Source organism: Cyanistes caeruleus, chromosome 8 (genome assembly GCF_971803275.1).
Source record: "Cyanistes caeruleus chromosome 8, bCyaCae1.hap1.1, whole genome shotgun sequence".
Lineage (NCBI taxonomy): Eukaryota > Metazoa > Chordata > Aves > Passeriformes > Paridae > Cyanistes > Cyanistes caeruleus.
In genome coordinates this window covers 4,176,756-4,192,267 of record NC_141708.1, presented here as the reverse complement: position 1 = coordinate 4,192,267, position 15,512 = coordinate 4,176,756, and the positions used below count along the sequence as shown (strand labels likewise).

General features: G+C 39.9%; 1 protein-coding gene across 2 annotated transcripts; it reads left to right on the top strand.

Moving 5' to 3' along the window:
- Positions 1-31: 31 nt before the first annotated feature.
- Positions 32-15,423, top strand: ACADSB (acyl-CoA dehydrogenase short/branched chain). Of its 2 annotated transcripts, none has more exons than XM_023929991.2 (11): positions 32-153; positions 3,903-4,062; positions 4,331-4,431; positions 4,897-5,103; positions 5,537-5,707; positions 6,196-6,321; positions 6,685-6,777; positions 8,821-8,910; positions 10,406-10,543; positions 11,343-11,442; positions 12,133-15,423. In XM_023929991.2, exons 1-11 carry the CDS (start codon positions 115-117, stop codon positions 12,201-12,203), a joined length of 1,296 nt encoding a protein of 431 aa, XP_023785759.1. In that variant the 5' UTR covers positions 32-114; the 3' UTR covers positions 12,204-15,423. The 2 variants fall into 2 exon arrangements, with proteins under 2 accessions (XP_023785759.1, XP_086757319.1); XM_086901193.1 differs by having other exon boundaries at positions 138-682.
- The last annotated feature ends 89 nt before the right edge of the window (positions 15,424-15,512 follow it).

The window sequence follows — 15,512 nt, the reverse complement described above, 5'->3', positions numbered from 1 at the left end:
GACCCGCGTGCGCCGGCGGGAGCGCTGGAGGGGGGTGTTGTCTCTGACGTCACCGGGACGGAGATTCTGACGTCACGCGGGCGGTGGTCCTGACGTCACGGGGCGGGCGCTAAAATGGCGGCGGCGGGAGCTTGGCTGAGGGGCTGCGCGAAGGTGACGCTTTAGGGCGGGACGGGGTGAATGGGGGCACGGCAGAGCTACACCGAGTTCTGCTGCGCTCCCGAGCCTGCTGGTGTCGGGTGCGGGTGCCAGCGGTGGGGCCGCGAGCTGTCGGGCTGCAGGGGCAGCTCTGCGAGGCGTGGGGGGTGATGGGGGAAAGTCCTTTTCTCCTTCTGCCCTGTGAATGTGTGTGTGGAGGGGCGGTGTTGGGCAAGTCCGTGCTAAGAAAAGTTCTTGCGAGTCTTAGAAATGGTTGCGGGGGCGCAGCACCGTCCTGGCAACAGAGGCGCTTTGAGGTCTCCTTAGTTCTGTATCAGGCCCAGGTGATATCAGCTGATCAAAGCTGATCAAAACCGATCAGAGCTGATCAAAGCTGATCTCAGCCCAGAGGGGGCTGGCACTGCCCAGGCTCCCCAGGGAATGGGCAGGGCCCCGAGGCTGCCGGAGCTCCGGGAGTTGGGATAACACTCCCAGGGATGCCCAGGTGGGATTGTTGGGACCAGGAGCTGCCCTGGAGGATCCTGTGAGTCCCTTTCCATTCCGAGTATTCTTTGTTTTTCTCAACACGCTTGTGGCACTGGAGGTGTGATCAAGACGTGCAGAGACCCCATGTTTTTGCCACACGTGCCTTGGCTGTGCACGGGACCTTCTCATGCAGCTCGTGGGTGTGTTGTGGTTCTGGAAATAAATTGAAATAAAGGAAAGCAAGCTTCCCATTGGGAAGCTGCTCTGCTGGGAAATAGGAGCTGTGTGGAAACCAGCTGGGATGTATACAGGAGTATACATCCATATACATACAGAATTCACCAAGGCAAGCAAAGTGTGCTGAGGAAAACATTGCTTTGTTTTTGGGGTTTTTTTTTCCTGTTTTTATCTTAATGCTCCTGCCAGGTACAGCATTAAAATCTTGTTTAAGATTGCAAAACAAACAGGAGGAAGCCAGGAGAACTGATCTTTTAAAGAGCTGAGGTGGAAGTAAGAATTGAGATAAACAGAAAGATCAATGTTATCAGCAATCAAATCTCAAAAACTTGTGTTTAATAGGGCAAGCAGTCTGAATCGGGTAGGAGCATAAATCACTACCTACAGAGGAAGAGTAGGAAAAAAAGGCAGGGAAGCAGCATCCAAGGATTTAAGTAATGCACATTCTCTTTAAATAACTGCTTGAAATTAGTGATACTACATGGTTTCTAAGAAAAAAAAAAAAAAGGTCCACAATATTGTAGTGACATTGATTATTTATTTAGTTTTTAAATCTAAATGTTGAGCTAAAACATAATTTCCACACTGGAAATTCCCCTGTGAGTTGCTGCTCTTTGTGTGGCTGTTGCCAGCTTTAATCCCATCCTTTGGATGCATCCCACTGGTTCTAAAACTTTCCAAGGACCTTTTTAGGAATGTTCCTTTGCTCCTGCAGCACTGTTTCAGCCATGTCTCAAACAAGTATGTGCCAAAGCATGGTTGATCAATGTCTGAACCTTTATTTCCCCTGCTGGGGTAGGATACCTTTCCCTGCCACTCTCAGGGAAAGTGATGGGAAGGAGGGAAAGCCTGGGATGATTTCAGGAGGGGCAATCCCAGATTACTGTGAGGGTGGGGAGGCCCTGGCACAGATTTCCCAGGGTCTCAATCTCTGACCACCCCATCCCTGGAAGTGTCCAAGGCCAGGCTGGATGGGGCTTGGAGCAGCCTGGGATAGTGGAAGGTGGCCCTGCCCATGGCAGGGGGTGACACTGGATGGGCTTTAAGGTCTCTTCCAACCCAGACTACTCTATGATTTTATGTTTTATATTCCCATTGATTCACTTTATTTATGCCACCATGGAGGAAAACCTCTTTTCTTTGTACTCAGAAATGAAGTAGTGGAAGGAGCAGGAAGCCTGTGTGGTTTGTAGCCCTGTCACTGCTCAGCAAGCAGCATGGTGTTAAATAGAAATGTGCATGTTTATACTCGGGTTTTTCCTTCTCACACCTTGCCAAGGACAGACTTGCACAGGTGGATGTTTGCACACCTGGGTGTCAGGTGATCCCAGCATGGCTGCATGTTCTGCAAATAATCCATTCCTGGCTGGCTGCTTCCAGAACATGGTTGCCTGGGGTTTAATCTCTATTCAAACAATGTTTTCTTTATTCTGTGAAGAACCACAGTGACTCCATTAACACCATCATCATTTGAAAGTGTTGCAGCTATTGATGACCATCCAAATAAATTCAGAATTTAGCCCCGCTCACCAGTAGTTGTTTTATGTCACCAGGGGTATTGAATGTGAATAAACACTGAATGTTCACAGCAATATTTATCTTCTCTGTTACCACTTCTGGCTGTTTGTTGTTGTTGGGTTTTATTTTATACACAGCTGTTTGTGCCAAAATCAGAGTTTCCTTATCACAGTAGACTTCTGCTTGTTGTCTCCAAGAGTTCATCGATGTGTTTTACATCAGTTCTTCAGCCAGGGAGATGACAAGTGTTGAAAGCCAACATGAAAGAGGGGGAATTATTAGAAGGATCAAAGGAATTTTTACTTCCTGACCCCAGAGTTTCTGCTGTTTTTTGAGGAATGCTGCCATCACAATGTGTGTTGTGGAATTGCCCTGTGTTCTGGGAGCTGAACAGGCGCCTGCTTAGGGCACAGCCAGTCTCTTCCTCACCCTGGGGTTAAGAGTGAGTGCTGCCAAAAATGTGTGTTGGCAGACATGTGTTTTCATATACTTTATGGCACAGCTGTATCTCTCCTGGGGGTTTCTGTCAGCAGTTGTCATGGTGAGATATTTGTGTCTCCACACTTGAGACTGACATAACAAAAGTGACAGAAATCTGTAGCAAAGATCAGATCTGTGGACATCAGCCCCAGAGTGGGCTGGGTTTGGGGAGCTGTGAGAGCAGAGCAGAACCATTGTTCTGTCCTGCTGATTTTGAGTCCAACTGTGCTGCTTTTCAGGAATACATTTTAGCTACTGCTGGCTCATTACTTTTTGAGCCAGATCCTTTATGCCAGCTTCCTTTAAAATCCTAAGAAATTATTCTGTGTTTGGAAAGCATATTGGCCTTATACCAAACTTACATTTCTAAAGCCTGCTAGGAGATAATTAAGTCTTTGAGCACAAAAGTTTTTAGGTGTCTGGGGGACAAAGCTGTCACATTATCTATGTCCTGATAATCACTGTGTATAGCTTCTTCCCAAAAGCCATTGTTCTGTTTATTTTTGTGACTTTTGCCACATATTCTTAATACTATTCCCCATAGTAAAATGCTCAGCCTCTGCTCTTTTGATTGGATAGCCAATGCTTCTTGGAATCATTGTTGTATATTGTGGAGAAATGGGGAGCATAAGCATAAATCACTTAGTTCCTTCCCATGCTTTTAAAATAAATCAACCAAATAAGACACATTAATTATTAGTTACACTAGCAACAAAAATCATTATAAAAATAAATACTGTCAGCAGGGTTTATTTGCTGTAAACATTAAAATTGACTAAAAGAAAGTTTGTTTATACTTTTTAGGATAACCTTGTGTTAGTAAACTTCCAGAAAGAAAACTGGAAGTAATTAAAAGATGTTTCTTTTAGGACACAGGGGAGGGGGAGGTTATATTTTCTCCAAAGCTTTCAAGCTGAACATTAGATGCAAGTTTTATCTCCTCATCATTTACTGAATAAAAGCATTATATATAATATGAAGTTGTATGTTGCTGTCTGCATACAGATCTAACTGTTTGCATGTTCTGTGTTTGTTGCCAACAGCTGAGAAGACACATGCCAGCACACTTGGCTCCTTGGAGGGTTTCTCCCTGTGTTTTTAGATCCTTCAAATCAGAACTTAAGCCAAACATAGCCAGTGATGGGCTTGTCTGTGCTCCACTTCAAACATTCACTGAAGAGGAGGCCATGCTCAAAGACATGGGTAGCTATTATCTCTGTTGTTAAAATTCAGAAATGTTTTAAGTAGAAGGGATATTTTCACTTAAAATTTTGTTTTAATTATTTCTAGTCAAATGTTGAGAATTTTTTTGGGGAGTTGTGCTTTACGCCTTGCATTACTTGGGCTACTTACTTTTCTGGGAGAGCCAGAACACGTGCACAACCTGTCATAAACACCACATTCCTGTTATACTGATCCCCAAGGAGACTGTTGGAATATTTACACATTTTCTTTCTTCTCTTCATTACAGTGACCAAATTTGCCCAGGAACGAGTTGCGCCTTTTGTGCAAAAAATGGACGAGAATGCAAAAATGGAAGACTCCGTTGTACAGGGATTGTTTGAGCAAGGGGTCTGCACTCTTTTACCTAATCTTTTATTTGGAAAGTAATACAATTTTATGAATCTCTATCTGTGCCTTGTTCATATTTTTAGATGAAAAGATTGAGGGATATAATTCAAATGACCTAATGAATCATTAAAAATTTTGGAGTTGTCGATCACATGACAACTTTCTTTACAACATTATCACTCTTCATCTTTTACTGTAATTTTTTTTCCATCTCCCCCATACCACATACTTCACCTTATCTTTTAGTTCCTTGTCTTCCCTCCCTCACTTTTTTTTTTAGTTGGATAAGCATAATTGGATGCTGGAAAGGTCACGACTTCAGGTGCTGATGGAGGAGAGAATCAGGAGTCCTCAGTGCCTTGAGGACTTACATTGCCAACATGCTGGTGTTCATTCCTTGATTCAATTAGCCTTTCCAGCTATCAGGACCAGCAAATTTATATATTTGCACCTTTTCCATTTCAGCTGATGAGTATTGAGCTTGGGGAAGAATATGGAGGAACTGGAGCTTCATTTTTTTCAATCATATTGGCAGTGGAAGAATTGGCCAAAGTTGATCCAGCTGTGGCTCTTGTGTGTGAACTCCAAAACACTCTAACAAATAAGTTGTTTACCACCTATGGAACAGAAGAACAAAAGAGAACTTACCTGCCCAGGGTGTCTAAAGACACAGTGAGTCAAAGTCTTACTTTGCTTAACTATTAAAACTATAATATTTTTTAATAATATTAGAGGGATTTTTTTTTTCAGTGACTAATGTGTGTCTGTCTGGAAAATGTGTTGAACTTTCTGGTTAGAGCTGAGATCTGTGGTGATATAGATACATCCTGTCATCAGTAGCTGAGAGGTAAAAGTGGAAGGGCACTTATTAGTTTCATTAAAATTTAATTTACTGTGGAAAAGAACTGTAAAGCAGTTGACTTTGAGAGATGTGTAATTACACAGTGTTTCTATTCTTAATCTCCACAGCTGAAGCTCAGTTACTTTAATGCAATAGGTTAAAATGTTTGAATTTAAGAGACTTGTGCTGGCTTATAAGTATTTTCCTTGTAGGATTTATTTATATTTGTGAAAATTAAATTGGCTTTTTCCCTTCCCTTGACAGCTAGGGAGTTTCTGTCTTTCGGAGGCTGGGTCTGGCAGTGATGCTTTTTCCTTGAAGACTCGAGCTGAAAAGAAGGGAGACTACTACATTATCAATGGCTCAAAGATGTGGATTAGCTTAGCAGAAGATGCAGGAGTTTTCTTTGTCATGGCAAATACAGACCCATCCTTAGTAAGTTGCTTCAGAATTCTTGCATTTCAGTGACAGTTGCTGATACATGAAACTGGATTTTATATTAATAATCTGATGGTAGAGGTTAATACTCTGTGCACCTTTTCCTAGCTGACTGCAAACCTTTAAAAATATTTCCCAACAAAACTTGAGGACTTGGGGAGCAATTTAATAAATTCCTCCAACCGGGGCAAATAAAAATGTCAGGATCATGGTTGCTTAGATGGAGAGCAGAGCACTGGTTGTGTTCTGAGTAACAGGACTCACAGTCCTAGATTTTTCCAACCTTTCTGACTTAGCTGGCAAGTTCCTGCTGCTAAAAGGCAAAATGGAAAACTAGAAAGTATTCTATAGTAAAATATGTCCAGGAAAAAATGGCACAGCTGAATAGGCAAGTATCAGGTTTGTCCCTAATCTGGATGTAGGTAGTAGATTTTGAGGGATATTAGTATGAAAACCAGTTTTTGGTTGTTTTTAATTCCCCCCAGGGATACAGAGGAATTACATGCTTCATAGTGGATCGCAACACAGAGGGGCTTCACGTGGGGAAAAAGGAGGACAAGCTGGGAATCCGAGCATCTTCCACCTGCCCAGTCACCTTTGACAACGTGAAGGTATTGTAGGTTCAGCTATTGAAGCATAATTTGTGCACAACTGCAACCTGACTACACATAAGGAAAGAATATTAACTAAATTCCCTATTTTTTTCCCTTAGATACACTGATTGTTGGGCATATTTTAACATTTTCCACACAAGTCTAGAGAAGGGTTGGATTTCTTAAATTTTGATGTTTTTCTCAATCATCAGTTTATAGCCTTGTGAATCTGGGAATGCTCTAATCAGGTATCCTAGGAATCAAATTGTGGTTTATGTCTTATGCCTTCACTTTTGGGGAGAAATTGATAAAACTTGTGAACCCTTTCAGTACTTGCAAAGCAGAATAGAGCAGGAATAATTGGGTGGTTTTATTTTTTAGGTTCCTGAGAGCAATATCCTGGGACAAGTTGGACAAGGCTATAAATACGCCATTGGAACGCTCAATACTGGCAGGATAGGGATTGCTGCCCAGGTGGGTGATTTGCTTTATTACTGAGCACAGCCAGGATATAATTTGAGTTTGGACTGAAATTTGTGGAATATTTAAAGCAGTTTAGAAAATACTTTATTAAAAGCTCAATTGCCACTAGATGTCACTGTTCCCGTAGCAAAGTCACGGTGAAGATGGGAACAACTGCCAGTGGGAAAATTCACCTGGAGTGACATAAGTAACAGACTTAAAAAAACATTAAATGGCAATTAGCTCGTCTTTGGTCGTTAACTTTTTGATACTGAATTATGTCCACATTCTTGTCTTCCACTATGAAAATTTATTTTACAAAGAAAACTAACTTTGGAAAATTAAACACGCTGAAATGTATAATATTAATGCTTCCAGCTGGGATTGTATGGGGCTGGCAAATGTAACCTAGTGTTAACTGATGTTTTCCCAACAGCTTATTTTTAAAAATCAACTTATTTTTAAAATTAATGCTTTCTCTAGCAGATCCAGTTCATTGTTGTGTTTGAGAATTGCACTGTATGGCATCTTAAGGGAAAATATTTACTGACCTTGAAATTATTTCAAAATGTTGTATTTTGCTGTAGTCAGTTTGGATGTCAGAATGCTGCTGATCTCAGTGGAAATCAGGTTCAGCCCCAGAATAAAATAACTTGTGATAAGTTTTTATATTTTCAATTTACTTTTGAAAGCCATATTTTCTTTGTTTATACTTTATTGTGCCATATTTCTGTACTACCCATCTCCTTTATCTTTTGCCTTGGTTTGCATACAGACCAGAAGAAATGATCTTCATGAAGCTGAGGTTTTCCACATGGCAGTACACTGTGCTGATAATTGGGCTGGCTTTTCAGTCATTTCTAAAGATTACCTCTGATTAAACTTGGTCTGATATGGCATTTAAAAAGGGCTGTGGGCCCCATTGTTCCCAGAGATATAAATAATATAAAGGCTCTGGCAGTAAAATACATGGTCTGGATTTTACTCTTAATTACTCCAAGTTACACCTTAATTAAAAGTTAAGGTCAGGTAGTTGTTATATCTTAGTTACTGCTTTCTTGGCACCTTCAAATTAAGAGAAATGGACTTGACAAGAACAGCAGCTCTAAAGCCCTGTGGTATTGAGTTTAGTTTTGCAGCAGTAATCATTTTAAAAGATAATGAAGATCTTATAAAATGTAATCGTGGCTTTGAAAACAGTTTCAGATGGTTTTAGTGCAAGGCAGCTGCAATATTATTACAGGTGCTGAAGTTGATGTGCTTGGTCCTTATAATTTCTATGAGGAGATGACAAATCTGGTAATGGGGCTGATTAGCAGCAGACTGCAATATTTTCTTTTATTGTTTTCCTATGTATCAGTTTTTTTCTGTTCTACATCATTGAAGGCAGTTTTTCTCAGCTGCCTGATGTGACATTCTACTGCTTGTGCCTTTGTGGAAAGACAAAATTGATTTAAATTCTTGTACAATTGTTCTGCAGAGTTGGAAGATAGTGCAAGAACTGTTATCTCTGCTTCCACTCCACTAAGTTTCTAACCTCTGAACTAAATTGCTAATTCTGGCAGTCTGGTGTCCTCTAGAAAATGAGAAATTATTTTGATTATGAAAATAGTTTTGATTAATAATTCAGATTATTTTTCCTTTAATAGGGTAATGTAGATCTATAGATCTTCAGTTTACAGTCATTTTCTTATGCAATTACAAATATTCCAAAAAAAGCTACTTAATATTTTTGCAATTACTGTTGACCCATAAGTTTTGCTCAAAAAATGAGTAGTAGTGTATTCACAAATACTTGCCTATGGTAAAAAATGGGCATGTAATAGGTTTGTTCCTCAAACTTTTCTTTATTATAACTCACCTCAGTTTGTCTGATAGCTGTAAAATTCTGGCTCCTAGAATTCTCTATAGAAGTTTTAGCAATATCTAGGAAGAAAACAACTTTTCTCTTGGATATCAATCTGCCTGACCAGAAAATGACCAATTATTATCATCTCCATTAGGTGCATTCAAAGAATCCATTTTTTCTGACCATATCCTTATTTTTCCTCACAGATGTTGGGACTGGCCCAGGGGTGTTTTGACCATACAGTTCCTTACACAAAGGAGAGAGTCCAGTTTGGGAAAAGCGTGTTTGATTTCCAGGTACTTGTTAATGGGCACATGGGGTGTTTCCTCCAGGAAAGAATAGTGACCACAAAAAAAAAAGAGTAAAATTAATATTATGATTTGCATAATTCACGTTCCACTTCATGTCTTGTCTTTCCTCCTCAATATTTAAGAATTTATCAAAAAAAAATTCTGGATGAATGTTCATCTGCCACTTAAAATCCATCAATTCAGTGCTGTGTGCCTATGCAAGTGCCACACAAATAACTGAAAAATTTAAAATATTAACATACTCCTTTTGCTTGATAACTCATCTTTGAAAATAATACACATGGAACTCCCTTCTGGTTTTAATATCACATTGTACTGAATGTGCTCCAGTTTTTATACCCTTTCATGAGGTGTAGGGGAAGGGCTTTTTCTGGAGACACTAGAAATGATAAAAAGATGAGGAAAACTGATTGAATTATTAGATTTCCTGTGTTGTACAAAGACATTTAGTTTTCATTATAATATCTGTTTCTTACAGCAAAAAAGACTCTTTGTTGCAAAAATGATGTATAGTTTAATAAGGGAGCTACATAATTGTAATTACTATAGTAATTTTCTTGTTAAAAGAAACCTACATCTCAGCTGAAGAGAAGGAACATTAGCACTACTCATAATTTATGCAAATTTTAGGAAGCACTCATAGATACCTAGGAAATGATTGGAACTACGTCTTTTGAATGGGAAATGGAATTTATAATTGCCAAATCATTTTGGTATTTTGACCTGCCTATATATTTCTGCAGATCTGAGGGAATGGTGTTAATGTTCTAATAAGATGAAAGATTTCATTGTGTTTTAGACTACTAAATGTTCATTTTCAATGATCATAATATTTGGGTGTTCTTAAATAAACCCATTCTTCTGTAATACCATTCAGATATGAGCTCCATCACCTCTTTCCTTCCCCTTGAATCCATTCCTCAGTCGTGTCCTCTGTACCTTTAAGCTGCTTCTAAATCTTGTCTTGTGCCTCTGGGACAAAGAAAGGAGTTGTCACCTTGCTAGTTCTCCACTTTATTCAAGAAATACTTGTTTACAAGTCTTCCTTGGTTAAGCTCATTAGGGAGCCAAACCTGGTTTTGTCTCAGTGAACAGCTGCAAAATGCAAACGCAGCTCTGACTTCCTCATGCCTTTGTAATCCTGAGGAGGATGCTGAGATGGGGATAAAATTTTCCTTTATATTCCTGGGTTTAAATAGGTAACCCTCTCTCCAGCCAGGCAGGCAAAAGGAACCCCAGGGCTCCTGAATCCAAGGACAGAAAAGGGGAAAATGGGACTGCAGTTCCTGGAAGCACTTGCGTGTCCCAGGAGTTTTCCCAACCTCTGGTGATAAACACAGAAGGAACAGGGAATTACTTCCCACCTGGATTTCACATTTTTATTTCAGAGTGCAGGTTCATTCTGTGGTGAGCAGAGTGGCTGTTGCTGGTTGCTCCAGTGGGGCTGTGGCTCTGTCTGAGTGCTGTGGTGCTGTTGCAGGGGATGCAGCACCAGATTGCCCAGGTGGCCACGCAGCTGGAGGCAGCCAGGCTGCTGACCTACAACGCGGCACGGCTGGTAGAGGCGGGCAGGCCGGCCATCAAGGAGGCCAGCATGGCCAAATACTTCACTGCTGAGGTACCTGCAGCTCCCTAACTCCTTCATTCCACTGCTGCTGAAGCTGCTTCTGTTTCTCACTCTGTAACTCCTAATTCATCTTTGCTGTGAAATCTCTGCATGTACTTTTATCTCGGATGCCACATCCTTAGAGGTGTTCAAGGCCAAGTCAGATGGGGCTTGGAGCAACCTGGGCTAGTGGAGGGTGTCTCTGCCCATTGCAGCAGGGTTGGAATGAGATGAGTTTTAAGATCCCCTCCAGCCCCAAACCATTCTGTGTTTCTCAGTCCATGCACAGAATCTAAAGTAAGTCACCAATGAATAAGCTGCTTATGCCCCTAAATAAAATTTTTAAAACCAACCAGCAACACTAAAAGAGGAAAGTGAATTAATATTTTCACTTATCTAGAGAGATTTAATTTTCTCAGAAATCTTATTGTGGCATGAGAAATGACACTGTAAAGAGTTCATTTGTGACCATTTCAGCTCTGCTGGTCACATCTGTGAGTCTTAAAATGACTCAAAACTGGATGACTTCTCCCTCTTTGCAATTGCTGTGTTGGATACCACTGCTGGACTTTTGTACAGGGCAGCATAGAAACTGTTGCTGTAACAATTAGTTAACTCCTGATGTCCTTTGTTTTGTTGTTTTTATTCTGAAATGGCTTGCTGATGATGAATACCAAAACACCCATCCTTCTTCCTTCTTGTTCTAAGTCACTGCTTTATTCCCTGTTTTGTTAATAATTAAGTAAAAAGTTTAAGTTTCACCACCATTGCCACGAAGTTGAATGCTGTAACTCTGAAACTCTCTCTGTAGGTTGCAACACTGACAACCAGTAAATGCATTGAATGGATGGGAGGTGTTGGATTCACCAAAAATTACCCAATAGAGAAGTACTACCGTGACTGCAAGATAGGTGAGTGACACTTTCTTACCAAGTATCTCTTGGAGCTTTAGTGCTGATAAAGTTTGAGGGAGAAGGGCTGGCTTTTTTTCTCAGGATGTTTTTGCCTTGAGACTTGTGTCAACACTAATTCAAAGGCTCAGATATAAAACTTTAGGTATAAATGTATGTATGTGCAAGGCTAGTTAAAATATTTTATTAGATGCCAACAATGTAGACACAAACACTGTGTCCCATTCTGTTAAGAAAATCTCTGTAAAAAGAAATAAAATAATTGAAAATACTTTCATTGACTTTAAGATCTGAATCCATGTGGAGTTTTCTTTTCAAGGATTTCTTGTTTATCAGGATAATCCTTGGACACAACAGTTTGATATTTTTAACAATATTCTCCTTTGGTTTTCATTTATAATAGCATTTGGAACTTCTTCATTTTTGTTGGCTATTTAGGAATTGCTTTTCAGGAAAATGTCTTTGCATTATGTGGTGCCAACCAGAAAAGTGCTTTAATTGTTACAGGCAATAAAATATGAACACTTATGATACTATATAAATAATTACAGTGGTGTGCTAGCACTTGCACAGTAAAGCTTCATTTCATAATTGTGAAGGTTCTAACTGGACTTTAGGATGATATTTTGGTCTCTCTTCATAAATTCACTGTGGTTTTTTGGTTGTTTTTTTTTTTTCTTCTGATTTCAGGTACAATATATGAAGGAACTTCAAATATCCAGTTGAGCACAATTGCAAAATTCTTAGCACAGGAGTACTGAAACCATAAGGACTTTCTTGATGCTATATGAAAATTATTCCCCTGAACACTGATTGTGAATTTCCCATTTATTTATAATTACAGAAGGCATTGATGACATCATAAATAAGAATACATCGTCACAGTGAATTCATAGGGAAAACCACCAATTCCCCATTTCAGGAGAGTGAGTAATTCATGTGAAACCATGAATTCCACGTTCAAATCCAAACTTCCTTCTGCCTGAGAGACTTCCCAGCAGTGGATTTAGCTCCCTTAGGTCATGCCAGCAGTTCATCTCCACTTGGAGACTTCGAAGTAAAAACAAAGGAATCCAAATCCGTGGCATTCCTGATAATCCACCTGGGAGATGGGACTCTCCACGTGCAGCAGAGCTGGTGTGTGGCGTGGAGCTGCAGTTGGGATGTGTTGCCTGCATTAGCATGGGGTGCAAAGAGAGAGAAGTGGTGGTTTCCTCTCTCCCAGGTGGAGTGATGTCTGTGGAGCTGCTGTAATTGGAGTCATTTTTATAGCAGCCTTCAGTGTGTTCTTAAGGATATCTCTGTAATTAAGCCCTTGCAGCCCCAATTTGTACTCCTGAAAGGTGGATAATATCCACCTCCCTTCTCAGCTGTTAAGGGTTTTAATCTAAGAGCCTATTTATAGTTCTCCTTTCATAAAAGGTTGAGTTGAAATCTTTCTGAAATGGGGTTAAAAAAGCTCTAGTAGTTCTGCAAAAGGACAGATAGAAGCTGGATAATGGGAGTGTGTGATACTACCTCACAGTGGCCTTTCCACATTCAATGCATTTCACAAACTTTAAAGGGAGGTACTGTTAAACTGTTACAACTGTTAAAGCCTAGAATTCCTTGCTTCTGGAACTTTGTGGTTCTCTAGCACAGTTTTTTTCCTTTTTTAAGAGAGAAAAAAAAGGGCAGGGGGTTGGGAAGTATTTGCTTTTTTTATTTGTCTCTGTTTACTCTAAAATTAGACATTTTATTTACAGCAGAAACCTCTTCAGTGCTGGAGAGCTAATTAACTAATAATCAAGAGACAGGAAGCTTAATATATGAAAAATCATCCTAATTGCTGTAATTGGCAATCTGTTTCAAGTGTTTTGGGGAGGGAAGGATTGGTTTTCTGGTTTTGGCTGACTTGGAAGAATCTCATTTTTAAAGCTTGCCTTTCACTGATGATTCACTCTGAGTGGAGCTTAGAATGTTATAGGCTGAGACTCCCAGAGGATTTCCTAGCAAAACCAGGGCAATGACACTTAACAAGTGGGATTTGTAAAACAAGCAGTGCCTTAGACAAAGAAACAAGCAAGGATGAAAAGCACTATTAAAAAGTTCTCTGACTTCAAAGGGAAGTAACTGCTTTAGTGAATTAATCCCTCTATATACACGCTTTGCCTGTTAATGGGCAAAGAATTATTGTGGTGATTATCCTTATGCCAATAAAAAAACGCCCCTCCCATATCAGTTTGAGCAAGAGCTTTGAGATTTTCAAAAATACAAGAGTAGGAAGGTAGACTAGATGGTTTCTGAAGTTTTCTTCTAGCAATATTATTATTAATTATCATCATTATTAATACATTTCAGATTTGCTTGCAGGCTTTCTTTCAGCTGAATTAAAACAGCTGGGGAAATTTAGATTAGAATTAAAACTACAGACACTACAACATTTAACTACAGTTATTCTTCTCAGCACAGTCTGTTTGTGAATCAAAAATAATCATAACCACACTGCAAAATGCTTGAGTTAATATTGATCACCATGTCCTTGGCTGCTGAGGTTTAATCTGCTTTGCTCACGTGAGTGTCCACAGAAAACAGGGTTTAGTTTTGGTTTTATGATCTCCTGGTTTGAGACACTCTCAGCTTGGCATCTGCAGTTTTGTGTGAGGCTGAGGACTGGCAATACTTAACTGATTCAATACAGTGCCAGAAGCAAATCCTTTGTGGAGGAAAGTGCAGAGCTCTTTGAAGGACTGTTAAGGGCTGGATATCCAGGATTATGTAAAAAGACTCTCTCTTTGTGTAGAATCGTGTCAGGTATCCATTTGAAAAAATAAGCAGGAGAAAATGAGATGAATGTGATTCCTCACAGTCTGATATGGGATGCCTGAGTCCAGGAAACAACCTGAACATCCTCATCAGCTATTCAACAGTAGCTGATGAGCTTTTTTTCTCAATAAAGAAAGCTCAAGCCTTTAACTAATGTTACAGCTGTAAATATTTAACGTCTTTGTTATTTATGCTGTATTTTGTATAGAGTTTTGAAAGAAATAAATCATGTATTGTATTTGTATACAAAATTCTGTGGAGGAATATGTGCACAAATCAATTACAACCCCTGAGTAACTTTCCTTGTTGTTTTAAGAGGACAGGTACCTGTGTGGGGAGCATTGCCTACTCTGGTCACTGATTCTGTGGAGAGTTAATTTAGAGAGTCACAGGATGGTTTGGGTTGGAAGGGACCTTAAAGCTCATCCAGTGCCACCCCTGCCATGGGCAGGGACACCTTCCCCTGTCCCAGGCTGCTCCAAGCCCTGTCCAGCCTTGCATTATTTCCTCCCCTCAAGCCTGATTCCATTGCTGCTCTGAACTCAGATGTTTGGTTAGGATTGAGAAGTGCTGTGCTGTTGTCCAGGAGCTGTTCAGAGCTGCCTGTGCTCCCCAGCCCTTGTTCTGGTTTGGGACAGGCATTTGTGGGAGGTCATAAATGGCAATTCTGTGGGCAGAGGCTGCAGAGCTGGTGTGGGCAATGCTCAGAGCCTCAGTGTGAGGCTTTCTGAGCTTTTAAGCTGCTCTTATGTATTAAGCTACTTTTGTATTACTCAATATGTATATTGTATTTAGCTACTCAATATGTATTTTTAAGTGGCTTTTCTCATTTTATGCTCTTTGTCCATCCAGTCTGTGCTGGAACAACAACTTCAGTATCAAATGTTGCATATGAGCTTCCCTGAAGAAAAGACATGTATTGAGAATGTATTAAAAAGTGCCTGAATTTAATTTTTGACTTGATTAAATGCTAATCTTGTGTATCAGTTCATGGTTATAATGATCTGTCATTTAAAATTGATACCAGATCTTGCAGGTTTTGTACCAGGAGAGAATGACTCTGTCATGTCATGTCTGGTGTCTCTAGTTCTGTTCTGGTTGGTGATCAAAGCAGATTTCCACTGAAGGGTTTCATCACTACTCGGGAAATACTCAAATACAACATTTTATATCATCTTTTCTATGCTGTTGTTCTTTCTTTCATATTTGCTTTTCCCCATGTAAAGATTGTGTTAGAAAAGGCTTACATGAACTACAGAGTTATT